This window comes from Cyprinodon tularosa, unplaced genomic scaffold, assembly GCF_016077235.1.
Source record: "Cyprinodon tularosa strain WSP-4 unplaced genomic scaffold, ASM1607723v1 ctg110, whole genome shotgun sequence".
NCBI lineage: Eukaryota > Metazoa > Chordata > Actinopteri > Cyprinodontiformes > Cyprinodontidae > Cyprinodon > Cyprinodon tularosa.
The window spans coordinates 398,769-424,242 of NW_024037894.1; the positions used below are offsets into that span (position 1 = coordinate 398,769).

The 25,474-nt window shown below is 40.8% G+C and overlaps 1 protein-coding gene across 1 annotated transcript; it reads left to right on the forward strand.

Annotated features, from left to right (window-relative positions):
- The first annotated feature begins 3,478 nt into the window (after positions 1–3,478).
- On the forward strand, positions 3,479–23,594 carry arhgap35b (Rho GTPase activating protein 35b). The gene is made up of 7 exons (XM_038296713.1): positions 3,479–4,061; positions 8,479–12,385; positions 12,543–12,684; positions 22,190–22,267; positions 22,379–22,510; positions 22,876–22,981; positions 23,092–23,594. The coding sequence occupies exons 2-7, from the start codon at positions 8,666–8,668 to the stop codon at positions 23,504–23,506; spliced, it is 4,593 nt and encodes a 1,530-aa protein (XP_038152641.1). The 5' UTR covers positions 3,479–4,061; positions 8,479–8,665; the 3' UTR covers positions 23,507–23,594.
- The last annotated feature ends 1,880 nt before the right edge of the window (positions 23,595–25,474 follow it).

Genomic DNA, 25,474 nt, shown 5'->3' on the forward strand with positions numbered 1-25,474 from the left:
CATGCTAACTGATAGCTGGCTCTTTCTTTTCCACTGTAGTATAGTGCAAGTGAATTTTTTGCTTTGCGTTAATGGCCATCTTAAATTGTGCGAACGTTTTATTCAAATTCAAATTATAACTATGAGATGTGAAGTAATGTGTGTTCTGCATGTATTTATTTTTTTTTGCTGCCCTGTAAAGATCTGGGCTGGGCGAGTTTGCTAGGTGATTGGCATTACCTGCAGATATTGACATTCACCAATTCACTGCACTTTGTTTCCAAGTTTGAAGACGTTTTGCTTAATGAATGGGAAGTCAACTTGAACTTTTTCGGAATGACTTTGACCTGGATGACTGAGAATCATCACCACAACTTGACAACACTGACTTTGAATGTAGCATAACAGTTCCCCTTTAAGTGTACTTCTAAAGTTAGTAGGTTCCACTGAATTTCTAATAATGGCATCCGGTCAAAGGGGTCTAAAAATACAGTTTCAGATATTTAAAAACATTTTACTTTGTCTTGGTCCCTCACATGAAATAGAGAAGTATATATTTTTGTCAGACAGTTGGAATAAGTAGAGGTACCTGTCCAGCAGCAAAGCAGTCAAAGCAAAATCAAAAAGCATATAAAAAATAAGTGATTGTACTGTAGGACAAATATCAGCATTTGAAAACTTTTAAAGTACTGTAAATAAATCAGACTGCTGTTTTCCCAAATATGATGTTCGCCTCTGTGTCAGGGTTTGGTGTTGGTTTGGAGGACCCAAATGCAGAAGCAGGTAGGCAGAGGTGAATTTAGGTGGGTTTAATGATGTTCACAGGAACTGAGGCAGGAATCAAAAATCCAACAGAAAATAACAAACGCACCAGAACCAAGGAGACATCAGGGGAAAACCAAAACTCTAGGAGCCAGGGAGAGACGAGGAAAGAAGACAGACGTTAGACGAGGATCCAGCAAACAGGAACTGAAGTGGGAGGCTTTTAAAGGGGACAGAAACAAAGAGAGGGCTAACGAGGGGATTGAAAACAGGTGAGGGCAGAGCAGAAAAACAGAGCTAGGGAAAGAGGACTCAAGAGGGCAGCAGAGGATAACAAATGGAAAACCAAGAAAACAGGAACTAACAAACCAAGACTGTGACACTCTGTTTTAAATGATTGCATTCGTTTTGAAAAGCATAGTGCAAGAGACAGATTTTTTAGAACCAAAGCAAATATTTAATTTCTTTTAACCCTCTTGCTTTTAACGCTCTATTAAAGCTGCCACATGATCTATATCCAGCTATTTAGCAAAGCTACTGCTACATGGCTGTACATCTTATTTTGGCATTTGACCAATTAGATGAGCCCTTAAATGATATGTTACCTACTCTAAATTAAGTTGAAAAAAGTTAATAAGCCTAGTTAACAATTATATTTAGGTTTATAAACTTAAAAAATGTAAGTAACAGTATCAAGGTTAATGCATGTGGCCATGTTACAGATGGGGGTGGAGCTAGATGGGGGGCCAGGGGTGGTTCATGGCCACCCCTACCATTTCTTCCCTATAATACAGATGGTGGAAGCAGTAATACTTTCAAGTGGAATATTCAAACTTATTTAACATTTAATTTTCTATATGTAAACAATTACCTGACAACAAAAACCCTGAGGGTAATTATGCACATCAATATACTAACATTAAAGATAAATGCAAAATTCCTGCTATTTTCAGAACTAGATTTTGTCTTATACGAGGTAAAGAGGAATCTTCACTGAAATTAGAGATAAATAACTACTTTCACAATACCTAATCCATTTAATGTAGATATTAGCACATGTAAATATGAATTCCATGCTGAATGTTTATTACCCTTTATAGGGCAACAGTGAAATACTAAATTTCAAGCCAAAAGCAGTAGTAGTAACATTCCAAAAATATGCAACTTGCCCAATATATTAAGAAAAATAACAAAAGTGCTTCTATAAGAAATTCATGAAAAACACTCTGAGAGTGAAAGAAACACACTTTGTTGGTACAACATAAACTTAGAGGCCTTAATGCTGATACTGCCACTTATTCTTTAGTTTATAAACCTAAATATAATTGTTAACTAGGCTTATTCACTTTTAACTTTACTTTTTAACTTTTCAATTAGCTTTTTATCTTTTTTTCTTCACTTAACTTTTTTCTTCAACTTAATTTACAACTTAATTTATATCATTCAAGGGCTCATCCAACTGGTTAAATGCCAAGTATCTTTGCTGAATTAAATATATGCATCTATTTGTTAGCAAAGGCTGTAGGAAAGTATAGTTTGTCTTTATTTAGAAAATATGGATGTTTTGATTGTTCATTTTCCTGTTGGAACAGATTGACCCTGAGGTTGTGGCACCTATCCGCTTTCGGCCGCCCCTCAGTGTACATTGGTTATTGCCTGGCCACCCTTATTAATATTTTCTGGCTATGCCTCTGGTTACAAAGGAAATAAGGTCTTGTCCTGTATTCCAATAAAACTATTGGATTGAAATTTGGATTTCACTGAGTGCCCTATAAAGGGTTGAACCAGGTAAATTATCAAAAATCAGATCTTAAATTAATTGATGTGAATAATGATCTGGATTAATCTACGGAAGAGGATTAGGGCCACTAAAAAAATAAAAAAGTTAGCTGATTTTTAAATATTTCAGTTTAATATGGGAAAAAAGTCAGAATTCTGACTTTAATCTCAGAATTCTGACTTTAATCTCTCTGAGTGAATTCTGACAGCTAACAAACATGTTAGCATCAAGCTGTAGCCATGTCTGTTTTGGAGACTAGTGCTCTGGTTTTAATGATCTTCTGCTCCTCCATTAATGAGGGGACCCCTCAGGCGCATAAAAAGTTGCCTGATTTCATCATTTCTCACCAATACTGGCCCTCCGAAACAACTCACATCTTTGTCAGTGAAGCTGAGTGCTCTCACATCTTTCCTTCATGGTGCCCATCTACAAGTCAGAATTCTGGAAGAAAAAAGTCAGAATTCTGAGATTAAAGTCAGAATTTTGAGAAAAAAGTCAGAATTCTGAGGAAACAGTCAGAATTCTGAGATTAAAGTCAGAATTCTGAGGAAACAGTCATAATTCTGAGAAAAAAGTCAGAATTTTGAGGCAAAAAAACTCAGAATGCTGAGATAAAAGTCAGAATTCTGAGATTAAAGTCAGAATTCTTAGGAAAAAAAGGCAGAATTCTGAGATTAAAGTCAGATTTCTGAGGAAAAAAGTCAGAATTCTGATATTAAAGTCAGAATTTTGAGAAAAAAAGTCATAATTCTGAGAAAAAAGTCAGAATTTTGAGAAAAAAAACTCAGAATGCTGAGATAAAAGTCCGAATTCTGACTTTTTTCTCATACTATACTGAAATAAAATGTTAATATTAGTTAAATTTTTCGTTTTTTCAGTGGCCCTAATCCTCTTTCATATTAATCGATGAGGTTTGTGTGAGAAAGAGCAAAGGCAGCAGGCTGCTGCAGTTGTGTGAGACGCCGCTGGGTGAAAGCCGTCTCTCCGCTGCTTCGGTCTCCACTGCTGCCTTTTCCCAAAGAAAAGAAGAGGAGATCTAGGTCCGGGGAGGAGGAGGGCCCCGCCGCCATTATCGGAAAGCTGACACAAATCCCACTTTCACACGCGCGATCGGCTCTGAGCATTTCCCAGGACATGAAGGATCCATGTTGCAGCAGGAGCACATTTCAAAGGAGACATGAGAGCGATTGAACAAAGTCTGCTGCTGTCTGCCGCCGGCCCTGCGTTATGATGCGGCCACAACAATGGGCAGAATAGTGAGAGAAAAAGCAACGTGGTGAAGCCAGAGGAAGACTGCTGCAGCTCATGGTTTGGTTTTCTACCAAACATCTCTTTGTAAGACTAACCAAGGACATGCTGATTTCTTCCCGGCGTTTTTAAAATGCAACAATAAAAAAAGGGCGAGAATCCAGAGATCTGTGATGGGGATTCATTTCCATTGACCACGCCACAGAAAGCCCTCAGCTTTACCTACAATTTTTTCTTTCTGCGGCTTTTTGCACATCAGGCTGCGGCAAGCATTGGCCTGACAGATGCCATGGTATGTATGCTCCGATCAGCTCCTTTATTGGCTGTTTCTAGGAGAAGCTGTCTAACATCCAGGGCGGGTGGAACAGGCTCCCCGGTGATCAGTGTGTGAGCAGCGGGCAGCTCAGTCCACCGCCCCGGCGCTGCTTTACAGGCAGCAGGCCTGGTGTGGTCAGCCCCTCTCTGCACCCTGGAGCCAATGTTCACTGCTAATCCTAACATAGAAGCTGTGTCTGGGAGCAGGTTACATAAAGCAGGGGCTGAATGTGGCCTCTAGATCATTTAGGAGGTGTCACTTTGAGGAGGCTGCTGCTTGCTTTCAATGTCTATTTATTTTCCTGGTATCAGGCCTACCTCAGCCCAGCTGCACTCTGTCGCTTTTGACCCTGCTGGACTTTGCTTTTTTTCTCCTTTTCTTTTTTTTTAAAGGACCGTTAAAGTACCACAATGTATATTAAAACTGCAACTGCTTGGTAAATCACTTAAGTATGGAAGAGGATTAGGGCCACTGGAAAAATAAAAATAAAGTTACCGGTAACTGATTTTAAAATATTATTTCAGTTTAATATGGGGGAAAAGTCAGAATTCTGAGATCAAAGTCAGAATTCTGACTATGATCTCAGAATTCTGACTATGATCTCAGAATTCGTACTTTTTCTTAGAATTCTGACTTTAATCTTAGAGTTCTGACTTTAATCTTAGAGTTCTGACTATGATCTCAGAATTCTGACTATGATCTCAGAATTCTGACTATGATCTCAGAATTCTGACTATAATCTCAGAATTCTGACTTTTTTCTTAGAATTCTGACTTTTTTCTTAGAATTCTGACTTTAATCTCAGAATTCTGTGAAAATTCTGACAGCTAACAAACATGTTAGCATCAAGCCATATCCACGTCTAGCCATAGCCAAGCTACTTTTTCTTAGAATTCTGACTAATCTCGGAATTCTGACTAATCTCAGAATTCAGACTTTTTTCCCTCAGAATTCAGACTTTAATCTCAGAATTCAGACTTTAATTTCAGAATTCAGACTTTAATTTCAGAATTCTGACTTTAATTTCAGAATTCTGACTTTAATTTCAGAATTCTGAATTTTTTTCTTAGACTTCTGACTTTAATCTCAGAATTCTGACTTTTTTCTCAAAATTCTGACTTTAATCTCATAATTCTGACTTTAATCTCATAATTCTGACTTAAATCTCAGAATTTTTCATCTTAATGTAGATGGACACCATGAAGGATGAGATGTTGGAGCACTCAGCTTCAGTAACACATTGGTGGAAAATGATGGAATTAGTCGACTTTTTATACGCGGGAGGGGTCCCTGGTGATGCAATTTCATTAACGGAAGAGCAGAAAGTCATTAAAACAAGAGTTTAGTCTCTAAAACAGACATGGCTACGGCTTGTTGCTAACATGTTTGTTAGCTTTCAGAATTCAGTCAGATTTCTGAGATTAAAGTAAGAATTCTGACTTTTTTGTTATTTAACTTTTTAAAAATTTTCAGTGGCACTAATCCTCTTCCATACTTAAGCCAGTGGAGCCAAGGTCACTTCAATTATAAGATGCCAATTGTAACACTATTGCATCAGTACTATTATAGAGGCAGTTATCTGCACTTTAAAAATAGATAGGGTGAGCAAGTTCATGACTCCTTCAGTCTCCAATCTACCTTTGTTTGAATTTCTGCGTGAACAGATTCTACAGATTAATTTTCTTAGTAGTAAATAGCGTTGTCACGATACTAAAATGTTCAGCTCGATACCTATACTCAAGAAAATATTCGTTACTTGATACCATTTTCGATACCACAAAGATAAAAAAACAAAGACCCAAATATTTAACAAAAATATTTTTATCAATAAATAACAATAAGAACAATATTTTGAGTTTGTATGTAGTATTCTTCCTTGGCTATGCTTTGCACACATAACAATGACAGAAAAATAATTCTCAGCAGCTGCACCTGTTGCAAAAAAGCGCATTTCCCTCTTTTCTGCACTCTAGATAAATGACTGTTTAGGTGCCACTGCTGGTAGCACTGTATCGATACTTTTTCAAAAAGAAATTAAGTATCGTATCTGGATACAATGTTTTAGTATCAATACTTTTTTGAGTATCGATAATTTTGACAACCATAGTATTTAATGGACAGGATATGTAATGGCCATAATTATAATCTTTTAAGCATCATATTAACTGCTAACTTGGCCAAAGGAAAAAAAAAAACAACTTAAAAGCATTGCTACTTTTAAAAACAAATGATATTATCTGCCTAAAAGTGTAACATAGCTGGGTGTAGAGCTATCCTTCAGTTGTTTCTTCATATAAATACTAAAAGGAGAGAAATGGTCCATAAACTGATTATTCTAAATCTGTAAAACTAAAGAGTTGTAGCTATCTGTAAAAGTCTTGCAAGGGGGTCTCACATCTTTAAAAATCACACCAGATATTTTTAAAACTTTTAAAATGTATATCCTTACATCATGTCTGCGCATCATAACCGAGCAGTACTATGTTAGAACATATTTGTTTTTCTTTATCCTCTGTCACAAAATTTAACACCTAAAGTTTATAAATCCTGCGACTCTTCTAAATCTGAACATTTTTGAGATTTGCCTAATTTGACTATTAAATTTCTTTCATTGACATTATTTTTACCTTGGGTGAATTAGGAAGTTATAATCTTATCTGGTTTGACTGTAGTTTTGACATATGAAGGTAGCTGGGGATGGGAGGATATGTGGCTGGACAGAGCCCTAATGGCTGATAACACATGTTTTTAATGAATCAAGGTTTGCATATTTATAATCATTATATATACATCTCACACCTCATTTTCTTTGCCTTTAAAAAACGAGTGAAGAAGCCGAGTCATTTATATGCATGTCACTCTGCTCACTGATCAGCTGATAGCATCACTGCCACTCCCAACCATCTTATCCTTAGGTTTTGGATGCCAGTTCTTGTCTGATGTTGCAGATGCAATAAAAAACTAAAAGCAATTATTAGATTTTTATTTAGATCAGCTGAGCACTGCTGAAAATGATCTCTGTAATTTTGAAGATTAATGTTTAATTTTTTGATCAAATTAATCAGCGAAGTGCTGAGTTCAAGCAAAAGGCCAATTTTATGGAGTGGATTTTGTTCCGTTTTTTTGTTGGAAGAAAATTAAACTATGAAAAACCATGTTAAAAAAAGGTTTTAATAGTAACTGCGGTTTTCTCATGTTTCTTTTACAAATAGCATTTTTTTAAAATATTTTTCAGAAGTTATTTTTACAGATTGCAAGTTTTTAGAATTTATTCTTTACATTTTGTTTCCATTTTTTTAATCCAGATTTTATATTTTAAATTAAAAAAAATCTGGCTTTCAGATTGAGTTAAAGAAAAAGCTTTCTTTTCAGTTTGTTCTTTTTACTGAGGCTCAATATAAATGCTCCCTCTTGGCCAATAGAAATGGTGCTTACATCCTTGCACACCAATAGACATGATCCATGCTCCCCACTCCAATGGAAAGACCGCCCCCAAAGAGAAAAAAACATTTCATTATTAAAATCCAGTTTCAGAAGAATGCAGTGTGTAAAAGTGAATCTGAAAAAGGGAAATAAAAAAGAAATAGTCTGTAAAACATTTTGAAAAAAAAATATATATATAAATCTGAAAAAACAAAACAAAAAGCAAAATCTGAGAAAACAGCAAAGCTACTCACAAAGCCTTTTTTTTTATTAAAATGTTTTTCAGAGTTTAATTCCTCAATTTTGTGTGTTTTTTTTTTAATCAATCATGATTTGTGCTTGCAATAATAATGGAGCAAAATTCCATCCATATTATAAAATGTCATTGGTCTATGCAACTAACGGAAATCAAACTTGTTTATAATAATTTTTGCGTGTTAAAGCTGTGGCACCAGAACAGACAATCCCTTTGCATGGAAATCTGTGTAAGCCTGTTTTTCTCAGTTCTGGCTGCTACCACAGTGTTAGAAGAAGCAATAGCTTTTGCCAGCAGATATGTAATGCTTGGCTTTTGTGTTTTTGTAACACCACCCATGTTAGGTTTGGTTCCTAATAAATGTTACCAGCAACAAAAACAAGGCGTCATACAAACTTGGAGACTTACTGTAAGAATTTTAGGAGAGCAATTTCATTCAGGGAACAATTATGTTTGTTTGCAAAATATCACACTTGGTAAATCGTGAACTTTTGTCGTCCCATAACTTACTTTGGGATCTTACTTTTTAACAATAGAAACATTATTTTGGTATTAGTTATAGAGGTGGATATTACACATAACAATGCATTTGGATGCATACTGTTTTTTTTAGAGTTAAAAGCATGATATATTTTCAAATGTGCTTCTATGCATGTTATATTGAAAACAAAATGACGTTTTTGTCTGACTTTCAATTGTTGTCTGTTTTGACAGGATGGGATTCTTATAAGGAATGAATGAAAGAATCTATCCCTCATATCACTGCACTATTTATTATAACTGAAGGCAGAAGGACGAGGAGCAGTCTGATCTTTCCTGTAGATCAGCATTTTATGGACAAACACTTGAGTGATCTCTTTTATTCAGTGCCTGTTTCTGGCAGGATGAGTTTCAGAAGGCTATGATGGCAAAAAAGCAAGATGCAAGGTCGCCCATTTACAACCTCATTGTGGTGGGTTTGTCAGGAACCGAGAAGGAGAAGGGCCAATGTGGGGTGGGCAAATCCTGCCTTTGTAATCGGTTTGTGCGCCCTAGTGCTGACGACTTCTACCTGGATCACACATCAGTGTTGAGCACCAGTGACTTTGGAGGTCGAGTGGTTAACAATGACCACTTTCTGTTTTGGGGGGAGGTGTCTCGGGTTCTGGAGGAGGGGCCTGAATGCAGGATGCATGTTGTGGAGCAAACGGAATTCATCGATGACCAGACATTTCAGCCACACCGTAGCACCGCTATGCAGCCCTATATCAAACGAGCAGCAGCAACCAAGTTGGCCTCAGCAGAGAAGCTCATGTACTTTTGTACAGATCAGCTGGGTCTGGAGCAAGACTTTGAGCAGAAGCAAATGCCAGAGGGGAAGCTGCAGGTGGACGGCTTCCTGCTTTGTGTTGACGTGAGCCGCGGGATGAACCGTAACTTTGATGACCAGCTGAAGTTTGTCACAAACCTTTACGGTCAGCTTAGCAAGACCAAGAAGCCCATTGTTTTGGTGCTCTCCAAATGTGACGAAGGTGTTGAGCGCTACATCAAAGATGCGCATACCTTCGCCATTACAAAGAAAAGCCTCCCAGTGGTCGAAACCTCTGCTCGCTCAAATATAAATGTAGATCTTGCTTTCCTAACCTTGGTTCAGCTTATTGATAAAAGCAGGGGAAAGCCTAAGATCATACCTTATTTTGAAGCCTTGAAACTACAGAGTCAGCAGATCGCCTCAGCCAAGGATCGTTATGAATGGCTCATCAACCGTATCGTCAAAAATCACAATGAGACCTGGTTAAACGCCAGTCGACGGATGAACACCTCCCCAGAGTACAAAGAATACGTCTTCTTGGAAGGAACGGCTAAATGCAAAAAGCTTTTCCAACAACATGTCTACCGCCTGAAGCAGGAGCACATAGAGAGGCGGCGCAGGATATACCTTAGCACTCTCCCTTTAGCACTTAGTTCACTGGTGCCAGATCTTGATGAGATAGATCAGCTGAGCTGGTCTGGAGTGCAGAAAGTGCTGGAGTCCAAGCAACATTTTACTCACTGGTTTGTTGTCTTGGAGGATTCACCATGGGAAGATACGTCTCACATAGACAACATGGAGGATGAGCGAATCCCCTCAGACCTGCTGGAGACTGCTGAGGCAGAAGATATTTTCAATGCTCATTTGGAGCATCTAAGAAATGAATGTAGGCGTGCAGAGATAAGACAAGAGTTTAAGCAAAAGCTAGCATCCTCGCCCTTTGTCACGCCAGGTAAACCTTGGGAGGAGGCCCGCAGCTTCATCATGAACGAAGAGTTCTACCAGTGGCTCGAGGAGCCGGAGTACTTGGAACTGTACAACCGCCATCAGAAGGAGATTATTGACCGAGCTAAAGAAGACTTTCAGGAGCTTCTGCTCGAGTACTCTGAGCTTTTTTATGAGCTTGAAGTTGATGCGAAGCCTAGCAAAGAGAAGATGGGAGCAATACAGGAGGTTCTAGGAGAAGAGCTGAGGTTTAAGGCACTGCAAAAGCTGCCTGCAGAAAGGGATGCTCTTGTGCTTAAGCACATCCACTTTGTCTATCACCCCACCAAGGAGACCTGCCCCAGTAGCCCTCACTGTGGTGACTATAAGATTGAGCAACTCCTAGCCTCTCGTTTTCCCACATGTTACCCCTTCTTTGACGTGAAAGCTCATTTTGGGGACACTAAAGCTGATAGAATTAACTTGGTCATTCTAGGGAAGGACGGGCTGGCCAGAGAATTCGCCAATGAGATTAGGGCTCTGTGCACAAATGACGATTGGTACGTTTTAGATGGGAAGATGTATGAGTTAACTCTGCGGCCTATAGAGGGAAATGTGCGTCTTCCAGTAAATTCCTTCCACACTCCCACTTTTACCCCTCATGGGTGTCTTTGTCTGTACAATTCAAAAGATTCACTGTCTTATGTGGTAGAAAGCCTTGAGCGACTTAGAGAATCAACTCTTGGTCGAAGGGATAGTCAGCTGGCCCAACTGCCAACGTCTCTCCTTTTAGTCACTAAAAGGGGTGTGGGCTCATACGTTGACATAGGTGGAGACACTGCCTTAAACCTAATAACACAGGGACAACAGGTTGCTCGGAGACTGCAGTGTAGCTTTTTAGACCCAGCCTCCCCCGGCGTGGGCTATGGCCACAGCGTAAATGAAACTCAGATTAACCAAGTGCTTAGGGGGCTCCTTGATGTTAGAAGGAGCACATCTTTTAGTAGCAGCTCCCCGCCTCACCTGCCCGAGCCTCCAGGTATCAGAGACTCTCCTCATCAGCCAGCCCCAGAGGCAGACCTACGCATTGTCATGTGCTTAATGTGCGGCGATCCCTATGACATCGAACAGCTCTTGTCTCCTTTCCTTATGCATCAGCACTGCAGACCAATGTCGAACTGTGGCACTTCTGTGTTGCTAGAGCAGACAGTTGGGGGGCACAAGCTGGCCATAGAGCTTTCTCTCCTCTCCTACCATGCCTCTTTTACTCTGAGGAAGAGCAGGTTGGTGCACGGCTACATTGCTGTGTACTCAGCCGTCCGGAAAGCTTCCCTAGAGACCCTGTGTGCATTTTTATGTGAGGTTCAGGACATTATCCCTGTTCAGCTGTTGGCAGTAGGAGATAGCAAGGCAGAGCTCACTGATAGTGACTTTGCCTGTGAACAGTTGATTCAGGGGGAGGAGCTGGCTCGTGAGATTGAGGGTCGCTTCAATAGTGTGGTTTGTGGATCCGGGGGAGTGATAGGAGGCCTCCACAGAATTGAAATGTTCCATTCATTTCTGATGGAGGTAGTGGAGAAGCGAAACATCGTGGAGGCAACGCATATGTACGACAACGTTGCTGAAGCATGCACCAATGAAAACGTATACTCCCCGCGCTGCATCTCTCCTAGTCCTGTTACCATGTTCGTGGATTCAGAGGATGATGTTGAGCCTTCTCCCCCGTACTATGATGGCACGCTCTCTTCTCACAGCGGTGGCTTCAACATGCCTGACTTAGACTCCAGCGACATCTCTGTCATTTCTGATATCAGAGACTTTGAAAACAAGCTCAACAACAAAATACCCCCCCCAGTAAGGGGGAAACCAGGCGTCACTTTTGACTTCCGGAAAGTGAGTCGCAGCCCTTACATCGACACTCTAGGTCACCGTCGGTCCCTGCCCTCTGCTGTGACCTGGGTCCCTGGCGGGGATGTGGGTTACGATCCCTCAGACTACGCAGAGCCTATCGATGCCGTCTCAAAACCCCGCCCCAGCAACGAAGAGATCATCTACTCGGTTCCACACGACAGCACACAGGGCAAAATCATAACCATCCGCAACTCCAACCGGATGCATTCAAACGGAAATGGCTCAGACAGCGAGGCGGACAGCAGCTCTTTGGAACGAAGGAGGAAGTTCTCAGCAGTCGGAGTGAAGCCCCGTCTGTACCGCGACCGCTCAAAACGGCTGGGCAAGTTCAGCAGCTTCCGGACAAGCTTTATAGGAAGCGACGACGAAATGGGAGCTCTGTCAAAGTCCAAAGATGATGACTTTGGGACTTTAAAAGGTGACAGTCTTGTTAACGAGGAGATTGAGGACCCAAAGAAGAGGAACATTCTAAAGAGCCTCAGGCGAACTGCAAAGGTATGGAATATCAATATAAATTGTAGGTGTAATAATGCAGAGCTATTTCATTTTTCTAATACCATTGATCTGCTTTTGAAGTCTTTCAAATTAGCTGTCACTGTGAGGGAAAACTGAACATTATTTTAAACTCCTCATACAATCCATCTCTCGGCAGAAAACAAGACCAAAGCCACGTCCATCAATTCCCAAGCCCATGGAGAGCAGCTACTTTGGAGTGCCGCTGGCGAGTGTGGTGTCCCCAGACAGACCTATTCCACTTTTCATCGAGAAGTGTGTCCATTTCATTGAGAAAACTGGTAAGTTCCTTTGGAGTATTGTGAAGGTTAGAAAACAACAATCATTTGGTGTTAAAGTTCAGTTTGTACTGGCGTGAACAGACTGCTCGACGTTGAAGGCTCGGCTGAATTTACAGCGTGAAATATGAGTATGTTGCATAATGAGCATTCCCTATTAGTCCTAGCATGCAGCCTGTGGTTATTGCCACTTAAATAAGTGATTTGCTTTTTACACGGCTTTTAAAAAAATCCATAAAAAGAATTGGCTTTAATGTGCTTTATAATACAAGGAAAGTGGAAAAATTAAAACAATTTCATTCATCAGTAAAAAGTCTAAACAAGAACATAGCATCTAGATTTTCAAGATCAATACCTTCAATATTAATTTCTTTTTATGGCTGAAATAATCTGATATCTATATTAATCAAATGCTTTAAAGCCAAATGCTGTTCAGTTGAATCAGTGCTGACTTGTTCATAAATCCACTGGAAGCAGCAGTCGTGCTCCAGGCTGCTGGCAGAACCATTATCATCATAAATGTTGTATACCGTATTTTCACGACTATAAGGCGCACTTAAACGTCTTTTTTTTCCCTCAAAATGTGCGGTGCGCCCTATGGTGCGGTGCGCCTTATGTGTGTTGTAACTGCGACTTTTGAGACCACCTCATTGAGGAGATGATGAAAGAGTGGCTGAATGTAAGGAGACCAGGTGTTTTTTTTCCACCCCTCACCATCGCTGTTAATATGTAACTCCATGCGTGCCCATCTCACAGCTGATGTGAAAAACATGGGGAAACAAATTAACGCTGCTCGACATCGGTGTGAACCGGACCCAGCAGGGGCAGCAGAAGCAGCGAGTTTACATGCAAAGTCAATGGTTGACGCGCATATAGGTGCAGCAAAAGGTCCCGCAGCGCATTTTGGTGCAGCACGTCGGGAGCGTTTAAGCATCTGAAGCGCCGCGCTTCTGCTGCTCGAGATGGAAAAATTTAAGTTTTGCTGCTGGACGCGCCGCATCAACCAATCAGAGAAGCTGATCTGGGAGCTGCCAGCGAGACAGACACAGCGCTCTGATGACATATGATATTAACGCAAATGGAAAAGGCTGGATGGATGCGTGGCTGAGGCAGGTGTATGTGAGAAGACTAGGTGGTTTTTTCCACGCATCACCATCGCTGCGTGCCCATCTCACAGTCGATGTGAAAAAAAGGTGAATCAAATGAACGCTGTGCTCGCCGTTATCCCGGGGGTCTGACAAAGGAGCTTCAACCGCTCGACATCGGTGTGAAGCAGCCATTCACAGTAAGGCTGCGAGCGGCGTGGGAGCGATGGATGACCGACGGAGACCACAGTTTCAGGATAAGAAGGCAGCGCCGGGCAGATTACGCCACAGTTTGCGGATGGATTGTAGATGCTTGGACTAAAGTGTCTGCTGGCTCTGTTGTTCAAGCTTTCGCAAAAGCCGGCATTATTTCTGAGGAGCCGCGCTGTACGGAAAGTGACTGACAGCGAAGAAGGGGAAATTGGCATGTCTGATTTAGCGCAGCTGTTTTATTCAGAAACAGAGGATGATGACTTTGATGGGTTTGATTAATACTTTGTAATAAATACATGAATAAAGCACAATCATACTCAGTTTTGCTCCCGCTGTATTTTTCTCCCTGAAAACTTAATTCAACAGCATCCCCGGCGCGTCTCCTCCTCTTCATCGCGGTGGCTGGCAGGTGTTTTTTCATCTAAATAATCTAAATCTTGCAGCTATATTTGCTGTGATCAGTGGGAATAAAGTAGTTTTAATATGTTTTTAAGTGAGAAAGTCCACCTGAAAACTTAATAATTGCAGTCAGTTCATCCAGATTATCTATTTCTGTCGGAGGCGCTCAGACCCCCACATACCAGCGGTGCGCCGACAGGAGAAATCCTTTCGTTCACCGCGGCTGCTGGCAGGTGTTTTTCATCTAAATAATCTAAATCTTGCAGCTATATTTGCTGTGATCAGTGGGAATAAAGTAGTTTTAATATGTTTTTAAGTGAGAAAGTCCACCTGAAAACTTAATAATTGCAGTCAGTTCATCCAGATTATCTATTTCTGTCGGAGGCGCTCAGACCCCCACATACCAGCGGTGCACCGACAGTAGAAATCTCTTCATCAGCAGCCTGTAGGCTGGGCAGCCTGGGGTTCACCGCGGCTGCTGGCAGGTGTTTTTCATCTAAATAATTTTAGCTGCAGGCACCAGGATACCGGCAATAAAAGCGAACATATTCCGTCAGCAGGTTTCAGGATTTTAAGTTAATTTAGGAGTGACCACAGCGCTGTGTCATCTGCGATGTCTCTGTCTCACGGCCAGCTGCCAGGTTTGATTAATACTTTGTAATAAATACATGAATAAAGCACAGTCATACTCAGTTTTGCCCCCGCTGTATTTTTAAATATGCAGTAGAGGTATTTAAAGGTAGTAGAGGACTTGTACCTGTATATAAAAAACGCGCCCTATAGTCCGGTGCGCCTTATGTGTGTGTTAAATACAGAAATGGGACACATAACTGAGAGTGCGCCTTTTAGTCCGGTGCGCCTTATGGTCGTGAAAATACGGTAAATGCACATTTTAAAACGCTTTGAATGGCAGTACATCTTTTTACGTGTTACACTTAGTAACAGAACTAGAACTACCCAGTTTCCCCACATGGTGGAAGAAAAAAACTAAGTAGTAAATAATGTCACTTAAAATGGATGTTTCTCACAAACCCCTTCTTAAATCTTACGTCTTTAAAATCCTGGAAGGTTTTTTGAATGAGGAATAAAAATACGGTAAAAAAAAGTTCTAAGCCTGGAAAAGTTTGAAAACAGCCGTAGACATCTGTCCTTAAAAGTGCTTCATTTTTATTTTAGGTGTAAAAATCGCTTGGGCTTTTAAAAATTTTACCAATTTGTATGTTGAAGTTCAAGGCTTAGAATGTTTTTGAAAACAGCCATAAAAATGCACTCTTCCCTAAAAATATCTTCCACAATTTTTTTGGTTTAAAATTTCTCAAAGACCTTGAAATCCTTGAAAGTTTTTGAATCTGAAAAAAAAGTCAATATCCTGAAAATTTGTTGAAAACAGCCATAAAAAAACACCTTGAAATTACTTGCGTTTATTTCAAGATTTGACATTTTACACAGGTCTTTAGAACCCTTGAAAGTTTTTGAATGTGAATAAAATGTCCATGACCTGTAAGTTTTTCAAACAGCCATAAAATGACACATTAAAAGTCCTTTTCTGTGCCTGCAAGGTTCCTGCAGGTGAATTACCAGTAGAGTTGAGTTAGTCATCAAGTTTGCGCGCTATATCGTGAAAATTTAGATTTCAGGATGAATTGCAAAACATTTCTGTCAACAGAATTCAAGAAAAAGCATTTTGTTTATTGTCAGTGGTTGGAGATACGAGGTTATAAGATAACATTTTGAAACACATCTGCTGAAAAATCTTAACAGAACTAAACATGTCCATCTACTGTAGATATGAGTTACTTTAGTTTTCTCATTTAATTTGCATTATACTGAAATCACATTTACTCACACATGTGGTCCTTGAGTTTAAGGTAATTGGTCCTGGATAACCCCTTGGAATTTCTTAGATTTGATATTAACCAATATATTGAAACCAATATGACTGCCTTTGTTGCTTTTTGCTGATTATAGCTAACTGATAAAAAAAATCTAAAGTTTGGTATCTTAAAAAATTTACCATAAGATCAATTAAAAAAAAGGTAATTTCAGACAATTTGATCTGAAATAAACTACTTTTACTTGAATTACTGCATGTAGTGTTACTTAGAGGAGACCTGAGGCGGATCTGATGGGCCCCATAGTATAGTCTCATTGCAGGGTTCATGTTTGAACAGTTTTCTTGAAAAGCCTTTGACGTTGCTGAGAATGTGAGGTTTGAAGTCCATGTGTAGGTTGTTCTGTGCAAAGTGGCTGTTGATGACACCCTTTGTGAAGATCCCCCAAAACTCTTAAGCTTAAGTTGTGCTTGACATATCCGCGAGGTCAAAATGACGTCATTTTGGGCTTCCTCTCGGAGCAACTATGAAATTTGTAACTATTGGGACGAAACCATGTGGAAAACATGAGCAAGCCTGGCGAAGGTTCACAAATGTAAAGATCTAGAGAACTCCCGTGATTTGGCTCGTAAATATTAATAACACATTCACTCCAGGAAAGAAAATTAATGTAGCTCTCGGATAGCATGGAGAGGCTATGATAAAGTTGTAAATGGCTGTGCTTTCTACTTTCTCATGTAGTGTGGTTATGTCAGTTTGCTCTTTGTTCTGAACAAAGATGAACCAGAACAGGAAAAAAATCTGCACAGGGTATAAATGCTGCAGACGCTTTGTTTTTTCCAAAAATTGATGGTCTCCCCAAGGCAATTCAAAAGTTGTTCATAGAGAACAATTTAGCAGCAGTCCTTGATGTTAAGTTTCACCTGTGCTTTTATTGTGAAATTCCGACAGCAAGACCTTGACAGGAAATGACATGGGGTTGCCAGGCAGGTCGAAAGCAGAGAGTCTCAGAAGCTGGAGATTAACCGAATATTAAACAATCATTTCAACCACTAAATAAGGTCATAATGCCCACTGTTATATTCCGGGATTGTCATGTGATGTTATGTAATAACTTTATATCAGGAAACGAGTGCAGCACACATCTGCTGGGATGGTGACACCATCAGCAGTAATGAAAAATAATTTATTTATTTATAAATAATTTATTTAAAATTAAAATCAAATCAAGACAAACAGTTTTACCTGCAGAAATGAAGCAGGTCTGAAAAAGTAGGCTAGATCATTTTCATTCAATTCAGGGCTTAATGGGGGGATAGTTGACCTCTGAATGACCTAGAAAATAATCTTTATCTCTGAAACAACAACAGCACATGTGATCATTTTTACTTTTTTTAATTATTATTTACTACAAATGACCATTTTAAATGCACAAACCTGCTCTAAAGAAGCAACAACCATTCAGTACTATTTGATGATGTGGTCCAGGGGGTAAACACAGTGCATCTGATATGCAGAGCAGTGAACTCCCTGCTGAGCTTGTGGAAATCACCGCCTGCTGTGTGAGTCCACCATTAGAAATAATTTGACCACCACAATAACCTCCTGTTCTGCTGCTGCGTGTATTTTAGCATATCTATGCATTAAATCCTGTTTCTTCTTATTGCTGTCCTGCTGGAAAATAACTTTATCTGTATTTCCTACATGTTATTGAAGGTGGCGCACTGCCACAGGAAAATAAAAGCCTCCGCACCTTCATCATGAATAAAAAATTATACACTGTAAAAAAAAACAAGAAAAAAAACCCGATATAACATAATGTAATATTAATAATTATTATTTTAAAATAATTTCAAATGTTAAAAATACTTTATTTTGAAAAAACAGTGTTGCCGGTGTCATGCTAAGATAGTTCACCCAGCAAGAATCTGTATCCCCTCACCGGGAGCGCGCACGGAGTTCACTACACCTCAGTTCCTACCTACTAACTGAAACTTGAGATGTGTTATCTTTATGAAAGAGTAGTTTTGTTATTTTATTCTGAACTTCACATGTTATAGCAGAATATTACGGAAGAGGATTAGGGCCACTAAAAAAATAAAAAAAGTTAACAGATTTTTAAATATTGTTTCAGTTTAATATGGGGAAAAAAGTCAGAATTCTGACTTTAATCTCAGAATCCTAACTTTTTTCTCAGAATTCTGACTTTAAACGCAGAATTCGGACTTTAATCTTAGAATTCTGAATTTTTTCTCAAAATTCTGACAGGTTAGCATCAAGCCGTAGCCATGTCTGTTTTAGAGACTAGCTCTTTTGTTTTAATCACCTTCTGCTCTTCCATTAATGAGGTAGCATCACTCCCACATCTCTTCCTTAATGGTGCCCATCTACATTGAGATCCAAGATTCTGAGATTAAAGTAAAAAATCAGAGAAAAAACTTTTTTCTTAAGTATAATATGAGAAAAAAAGTCAGAATTCTGACTTTGATCTCAGAATTCTGGCTTGTTTCTCATATTATACTGAATTAAAATAAAACAATCAGTTAACTTTTTTGTTTTTCAGTGGCCCTAATTCTCTTCTGTAGAATATCGCCAGTGATATTGGTTTAAAAAAAAAAAAAAAAAAACACGTGAGCGTTTGCTTTATAACAGGATGCTGACAGCACTGTAGTAGGGATGGAACGATTTATGAAAACCGTCCGACTCGTTCGGTTCGACTGCCTCGGTTCGGTTCGCGTGTGTTGCGTTCGGTTCATGTGCTGCTCCTTTTTCTCATAGGCAAAGCGTGTACACTCCAGAGCAGAAGGTGGCGGTACTGCGACAAAGCCAACCACCAGTAGTAAACAAGAAGAAGAAAAAGCGAAGCATTTAGAGTAACCTACGATGACGGCGGAAAGAAAGTTGTGGATAAAATTGCAACAGTGTGCAAGCGTTGTGCAACACCTTGTGTTTATGCTAACAGCAACACGACCAACATGTCTTGCTAACCCCGAAATCCCACATACTCCGTCAGCGCTCCGCTGCGCTCCAGACCGCCTGCACAAAGCAAAGCCTACAGCCTCCACTGTGGCTCCCGCCGCTCCGCTCTGAGTTCCTTGTATATCGTAGAGAGCATGCGCGAAATGATTACATTCAAAGCAGCAAAACATACGGAAATGATCCAGGGTTTCCGCGAATCATTAAAAATGATTAGAATTCATTAATTTTTTGGATTTTTTCATTTATTTCATTAATTTTTATGGGATTTCGGGCTAACAATCAACATATACCGAACCGAAAACCGTGACCACGAAACCGTGAACCGAACCGAACCGTGGATTTTGTGAACCGTTCCACCCCTACACTGTAGACTCCTTTCTCTGAAAGCCAACGGCTCCTTGTTTGTATCAACATGTCCCATAAAGAATTACCTCATTGTATCACGGTGTCTGAATATTCTCATCTCATTGAAAACTGTTGTCATCATATAATATAAAAAAATAAACTGATGTCAAATGTATTCTTATTATAAATATAAAATGGTAAATGGAGTGTACATGACTTTACAGTTCTGTATTTTGCACTACCCACATGGAATTGAGGTAGGGTGGCCAGATGTCCAGCTTTAGGGCGGACAGTCCAGATTTTCATTACACTGTCCGGCGTCCGGCGCCGCACCCAGCCGGATGTGTATTTGTCCTCCTTTACTTCCAGATTCCACATACTCCGTCAGCGCTCAGCTCCGCTCATGTACATCGTGCGGAGTACTTGTCTGTCATGTAAATCAATGACAGCTGTTCCACACCCTCCGCTACTCATCCACGTACGTCTTCTCTGTCCTTCACCATCAAAATACGGAACTGAGCTCTTTTTTGCTCCGCTCCGGTCAGTCCAGATCAAGACCCCCAATTGCAATCACACCAAACAGGAAAAAGAATGTAGAGAAGACCCTGTTTGTTAAATTAAATTATAGTAAAAACAGATTGGTAACTAGAAATTAGAGCATAGTTTGTATATAATCCAAAAAGCTAAGAGCAATTAATTAAATAATTGGATGCAAACTATTGGTGCTTCAACAGACCAGGAAGAAGTTGTGAGATTCTAGAGCGAATCTCACAATTTTAAAAGAAAATTTTTATTGCAGGAATGGATGAAGAGATGATGAGTTTGGAAGCAGAGAACAAACAGAGTTCATACAACCTATGGATGATCCTAGCTATTCCTGTTACAAAAATCCACAACAGAAAGAAAATATTTGGGCAGAAACTGAACATCTGCTGGATGATGATGGGGATTTTTTTTAAATATGTCATATTTAATTAAACTTTCACATGGTTTATACGGGAATGAGGAACTCTAATTTAATGCTCTTTTAATGCTATTAGAACTCATTTTAATGCCATCAACAAGTATCATGTACACAGTTCCATGACTCAAGTTATGTACACCTTAGTAATTTATTGATATGCACCTTTTTGGTGCTATAGAAATGGCCACCCTAAATTGAGGCGGAGTGATGTTGATCAGCTCTTTTTATTCCATGCGTGCACCCGGTAAGGGGATTCAAATTCTGGGGGGGATAACTACCTTAGAATGACACTGGCTCCTCTGATTGCTGTGAATTATAATAAATAATAATTTAACATTATTGATCTAACCAATTTACCTCTGCATTTAACCTATCCCCTTGGGGAGCAGTGGGCTGCCATTGTGCAGCGCCCGGGGAGCAGTGTGGGGTTAAGGGTCTTGCTCAGAGACCCAGAGTCTGTGGGAGTCGAACTCAGAACCACAAGCTCTCAGCCCTATCCACTAGGCCGCCCCTCTCCAAGAGAAGCTGGTTAGCATATGAAGCTAACAGGTGGCCGCTGTGCTGCTATGGCAGACCACTTTAGCCAACTATGTTGTTTTATTTGGGGTCTTTTTAGACCCTTTAACATTTTTTCAAGAAGCAATTAGAGACAAACTTAGTGACTTTTATCTTCTTTTTTTGGCGAGTTAAGTGAGTTCCCCTGAAGGCAGCGAACTTGCTGCTCTGAGGTCAAATGGATGAAAACATGTCTAGTTAGGAATTTCTCTTTTTTTTAACATCTTAAACGTTTGCTTCCATCCAGCTCTGGCATATTTTAAGCAGAGCTTCTGTAATTTTCCCTGTTTTCATTATCATTCACGTTTTGCAGCCTTTCACTGATTGATACCTTTGTCCAGTTAAATCCCTGTCATGCCTTATTAGATTTAGCTAAAAGGAAAAGTCTGGTCAACTCATCAGCAGCTGGACCGTTTAAATTTTTAACCGTCCCATTGCCAAGACCCGATTGTTGGATTTGTATTTCTTCTTCTTCAGCCTTGGTGCTAAGGCGACATCTGCTGATGTTAATCAGCTCCAGGCACAGTCAAACTAAAGGCATAGCAAGTAGCCATTTCCATTTCAGAATGTGAGATTCTACTGGTTAGCGCCTTCATGGTGCACGTTAGGCATCAGCCTGGAAACATTTACTATGGACGGCCTGCAGAATGACACAGAGAGCTTAAACAGTGATGGAAAAGCTCCGTTTAACTTTGATTGGGTGCTTGGACTTTGATGAAATCCAGAATGAAACGTGCAAACGATCTGAGCATCTTTTCCAACAGCAGATCTCTGCAACATGATCATGTCCTCTTAAATTATGGTTAGTTGGGCAATAAAGCAATATCAATATTTATTGTAAACAGAGACCCGATCAGCATCGAGGGGAAACGTTCTATAATTTCACTGAACTCGCTCGGCAGTCTTTGGGTTGGTTTCAGGCCTGGCCTTTTTTTTAAAGCTTACGTTTAAAGAGGAATATAAGGATATAGGCGTTTAATGTCAGAGGATATCGGTAACTTTTCCTTTTAGGTTTGAATCGATGGATGATATTAATCGTAATTATTTAAGTTATCAATTAATCTGATTGTTTCTCCCCTTATGTTAAGTCATGTTTGTGCTTCGGAGGGCTAATAAAGTGTTTATGTTCTGTTCAGGCCTGAACACTGAAGGTTTGTACCGTGTGAGCGGCAACAAGTCGGAGATGGAGAGCATGCAGAAGCAGTTTGAGCAGGGTGAGTGGGATCTGCCATCTCCTCTCTCTGTAAACACAAAGATGGGATCGTCAGCCAATGGGAAGCTGTCCTTTTCTCATCCTGAGCCTTTTTGTTGTGCTCTCCATGCAGACCATGGATTGGACCTGGTGGAGAAGGACTTCGCCATAAACACTGTGGCTGGAGCTCTCAAGAGCTTCTTCTCAGAGCTGCCTGAGCCCCTGGTGCCTTGTGCTCTGCAGGTGGAGCTATTGGACGCTTTCAGTAAGCAAACCCTGCTGCGCTGGGAGGGGTGGCTTGTTTCATCAGGAGGGAAGAGGCGGAGGGAGCTCTACTCATGTTTTTCTTCAGTGTCTGAGAGGAAAGCTTTCTCTGGTCATCCAGTATGGAGGGTTTTTATATCAGTATCGTTAAAAGCAAAGAACACATTTTATAGAAAAATCAGATTTTTTAAGCATCTTTTTTTAGAAGAAAATCTGAGTGAGCGTATATTTGCTCCCCAGATAACTTTTTTATTATTAAAATGTTTATAATAATTTTCATTTTTTGGTCTTTTTTGCTTGAAACAATAGAAAAAATGTCCCTCCGTGATCTGAGCTGAATTCTGATTGGTTGGATTCTGTTTGCAGAAATCATGGACAGAGAGCAGAGGCTGTACGCCATGAAGGACGTCCTGAGGAAGTTCCCCAGAGAAAACTACGATGTCTTCAGATACGTAGTGAGCCACTTGAACAGGTGAGCCTCCATGAGAACCGTCATGGACACCGCGGCAGGAATTCAGACCCTGAGGAGGACGGAGGGGTGTGAGCGCTGTTGTGAGGCCCTGTGTGTGTTTTTGTTCTCAGGGTGAGCCAGCTGAGCCGGGTGAACTTGATGACCAGTGATAACCTGTCCATCTGTTTCTGGCCCACCCTCATGAGGCCTGACTTCACCACCATGGACGCCCTGACCGCCACACGCACCTACCAGACAATCATCGAGACCTTCATCCACCAGTGCGCGTTCTTCTTCTACAACCAGCCCCTCATCGACTCCCCGACGGGCCTGGGCGGCCTCCCCGCCTCGCCCACCACCACACTGGGCGGGAGCTCCGCCTACTCCTGCTACCGCTCCTCCCCCCCACACAACGCCGCACATTTTAGCCCCCTGCAACAGCAGTCTCCGCCCACCACCCCGCAGTCGCCCCTGCAGTCCCTGCTGCCCCCGCTTCACCAGCACCCCCACGCCCACCACCCCCCCGCCGAGCAAGAGACACTGTGAGAGAGACGCCACGGCCGTGCGCCCTCGCCGATGCTGGACCTGAATGCCGAGACGCATTCGAACGCCAGAGATTAAAAAAAAAACAAAACATGAAACACATGAAGATGGGGGGGGGCAGTTGTGTGAAACGTGGCATGCTTCAATTATCTGATACCGGGCGGGGCGGGTGACTGGTGGCCGCCATGATGGTTTTATTACGTGTAAAATTCTTCTTTTTTTTTTTTTTTTTTTTTTTTAAGAGTACCGCCACTGGATATAAGGAGCCGGCGCCTCTGAAGCAGAGGAACCTTCTCAGCCTTATTCTGTTTCAGCCTTTCTCATACTTGTTTGGGGGGGGGGGAGGGGCAGGCAGAGGAAGGGGGGGGGTTACGTCCAGGGATGCACTTTAATGATCACTGTTTCCTTTATCTCTAGTTTCACACGGACCCGTTGGCCTCAAGCAGCTCCGGCAGATCAAACCTTGTTTACATCCGGTTTGTTTTTGGTTCAACCTTTTCTGAAGCACTTTTTAATAGTGTAGCATAAAAAATGAAGAAATGCCACGGAGGGAAGGGTGGGTGGGTGGGTGGGGGGGGGGGGGGGGGGGGGTGGGGGGGGGGGGTTCATGATGATGATGCGTCCGTTTCTTTTTCTTTCTTATGTAGTGGCTTTGGAGAGGGGAGGGGGTGTTGTTTTTGTTCGAAAAAAGGGGGAAAAAAGGCAAGTAATCCCCCCCCCCCTCAAATGGGAAAGTCTGAATCTCTTTGAAGTTCATCGTTCATCTTTCTCTCCTGTTGGATTCTGATTTATCAGACTGCTGAAGGACCGTCACCATGTTGAATGTCTCACATCATCATCATCTGGTATCCATGGAAACCAAAATGCTTTAAGCGCAGTACATCGCTAGCCGTAGCTCTTCGCATTCGTTTAAGAGCCTTTAACTGGGGTGGGTTGATGTTGATTCTGCTGATTCAGAACCGGATCGGACTGGTGGGGAGCGCTTCCGGAAACGTTCGCTCAGCGGCAGCTTTGCAAATGAAGGTTCTGTAAAGAAAACCCCTTCGGATGGCGGAGGATTGTCCGTCCGTTTTACTGGTACTGTTGGGAATTTTTCGTTTTTATTGGACTGGAACAGAGAAAAGGAAGAAAAAAAATGAAGTGTTTTCCTCAGACTGATCCTGAAGCTTGGCCTTTCTGGTTCCTGGGAGTGTATAAATAAAAGCATCTCTGCATCATTCGGCTTTTAGCAAGAAAACAAAAAAATAATGGAAAAAAAATTCCCCATCAGATGTACCGTTGGAAGGATGAAGTGGGTGCACACCTTGTTTCCGTTAGGGTTGTTTATTTGTACGTCGGGGGGGAGGGAGGGGAGGGGTGCACGTCGCCCTTTAGTTGATGGTAGAAAACATTTCTAGTGCGTATTTCAATTATTGGAGTTTCCTTTTTACAATTTTTGTGAATGGTTTAAAAGGCCACTTGAAATTAGTGCATGACTTGAAAAAAAAATAAAAATAAAAAAAACACATGAAGGAAGGAGGATGGATTTCCTCTTCCTGGTTTTAAAACATGAAGTAAGCGTGAGAATGAGACTGGTTTAGCTGCAAAGGTTCATGTAGTGTGTGCACCGGCAGGACGTTTAAAAATGAAGGCCTTATGTGAAACTGTACAATAGTTAATAAATTAAATCTTGTAAAACTTCCTTCGAAGCTCTTCGTCTTTTCATTTGATTGTCAAAATGTAATACTGCAAAAAACAGCAAAATATCTGATCCGGTCAAAGATCCTTAAAAGTTGCCAAACAAATGATAGTTTGTAAAAGATTTCAAGTGCCTTTGTTGATTTTGATGTGATAGAATTAAGCGTCTTTCCCACTGAAAATATTGGGTTAATGTGTGTTTTTCAAACATGGTCGACTCGCTAACTATCTGCATTTAGCTCCCTTCCCATTGGCTAAAAAAGCTGGTCTAACCCCTCGCTGGCAGCTGCGTGG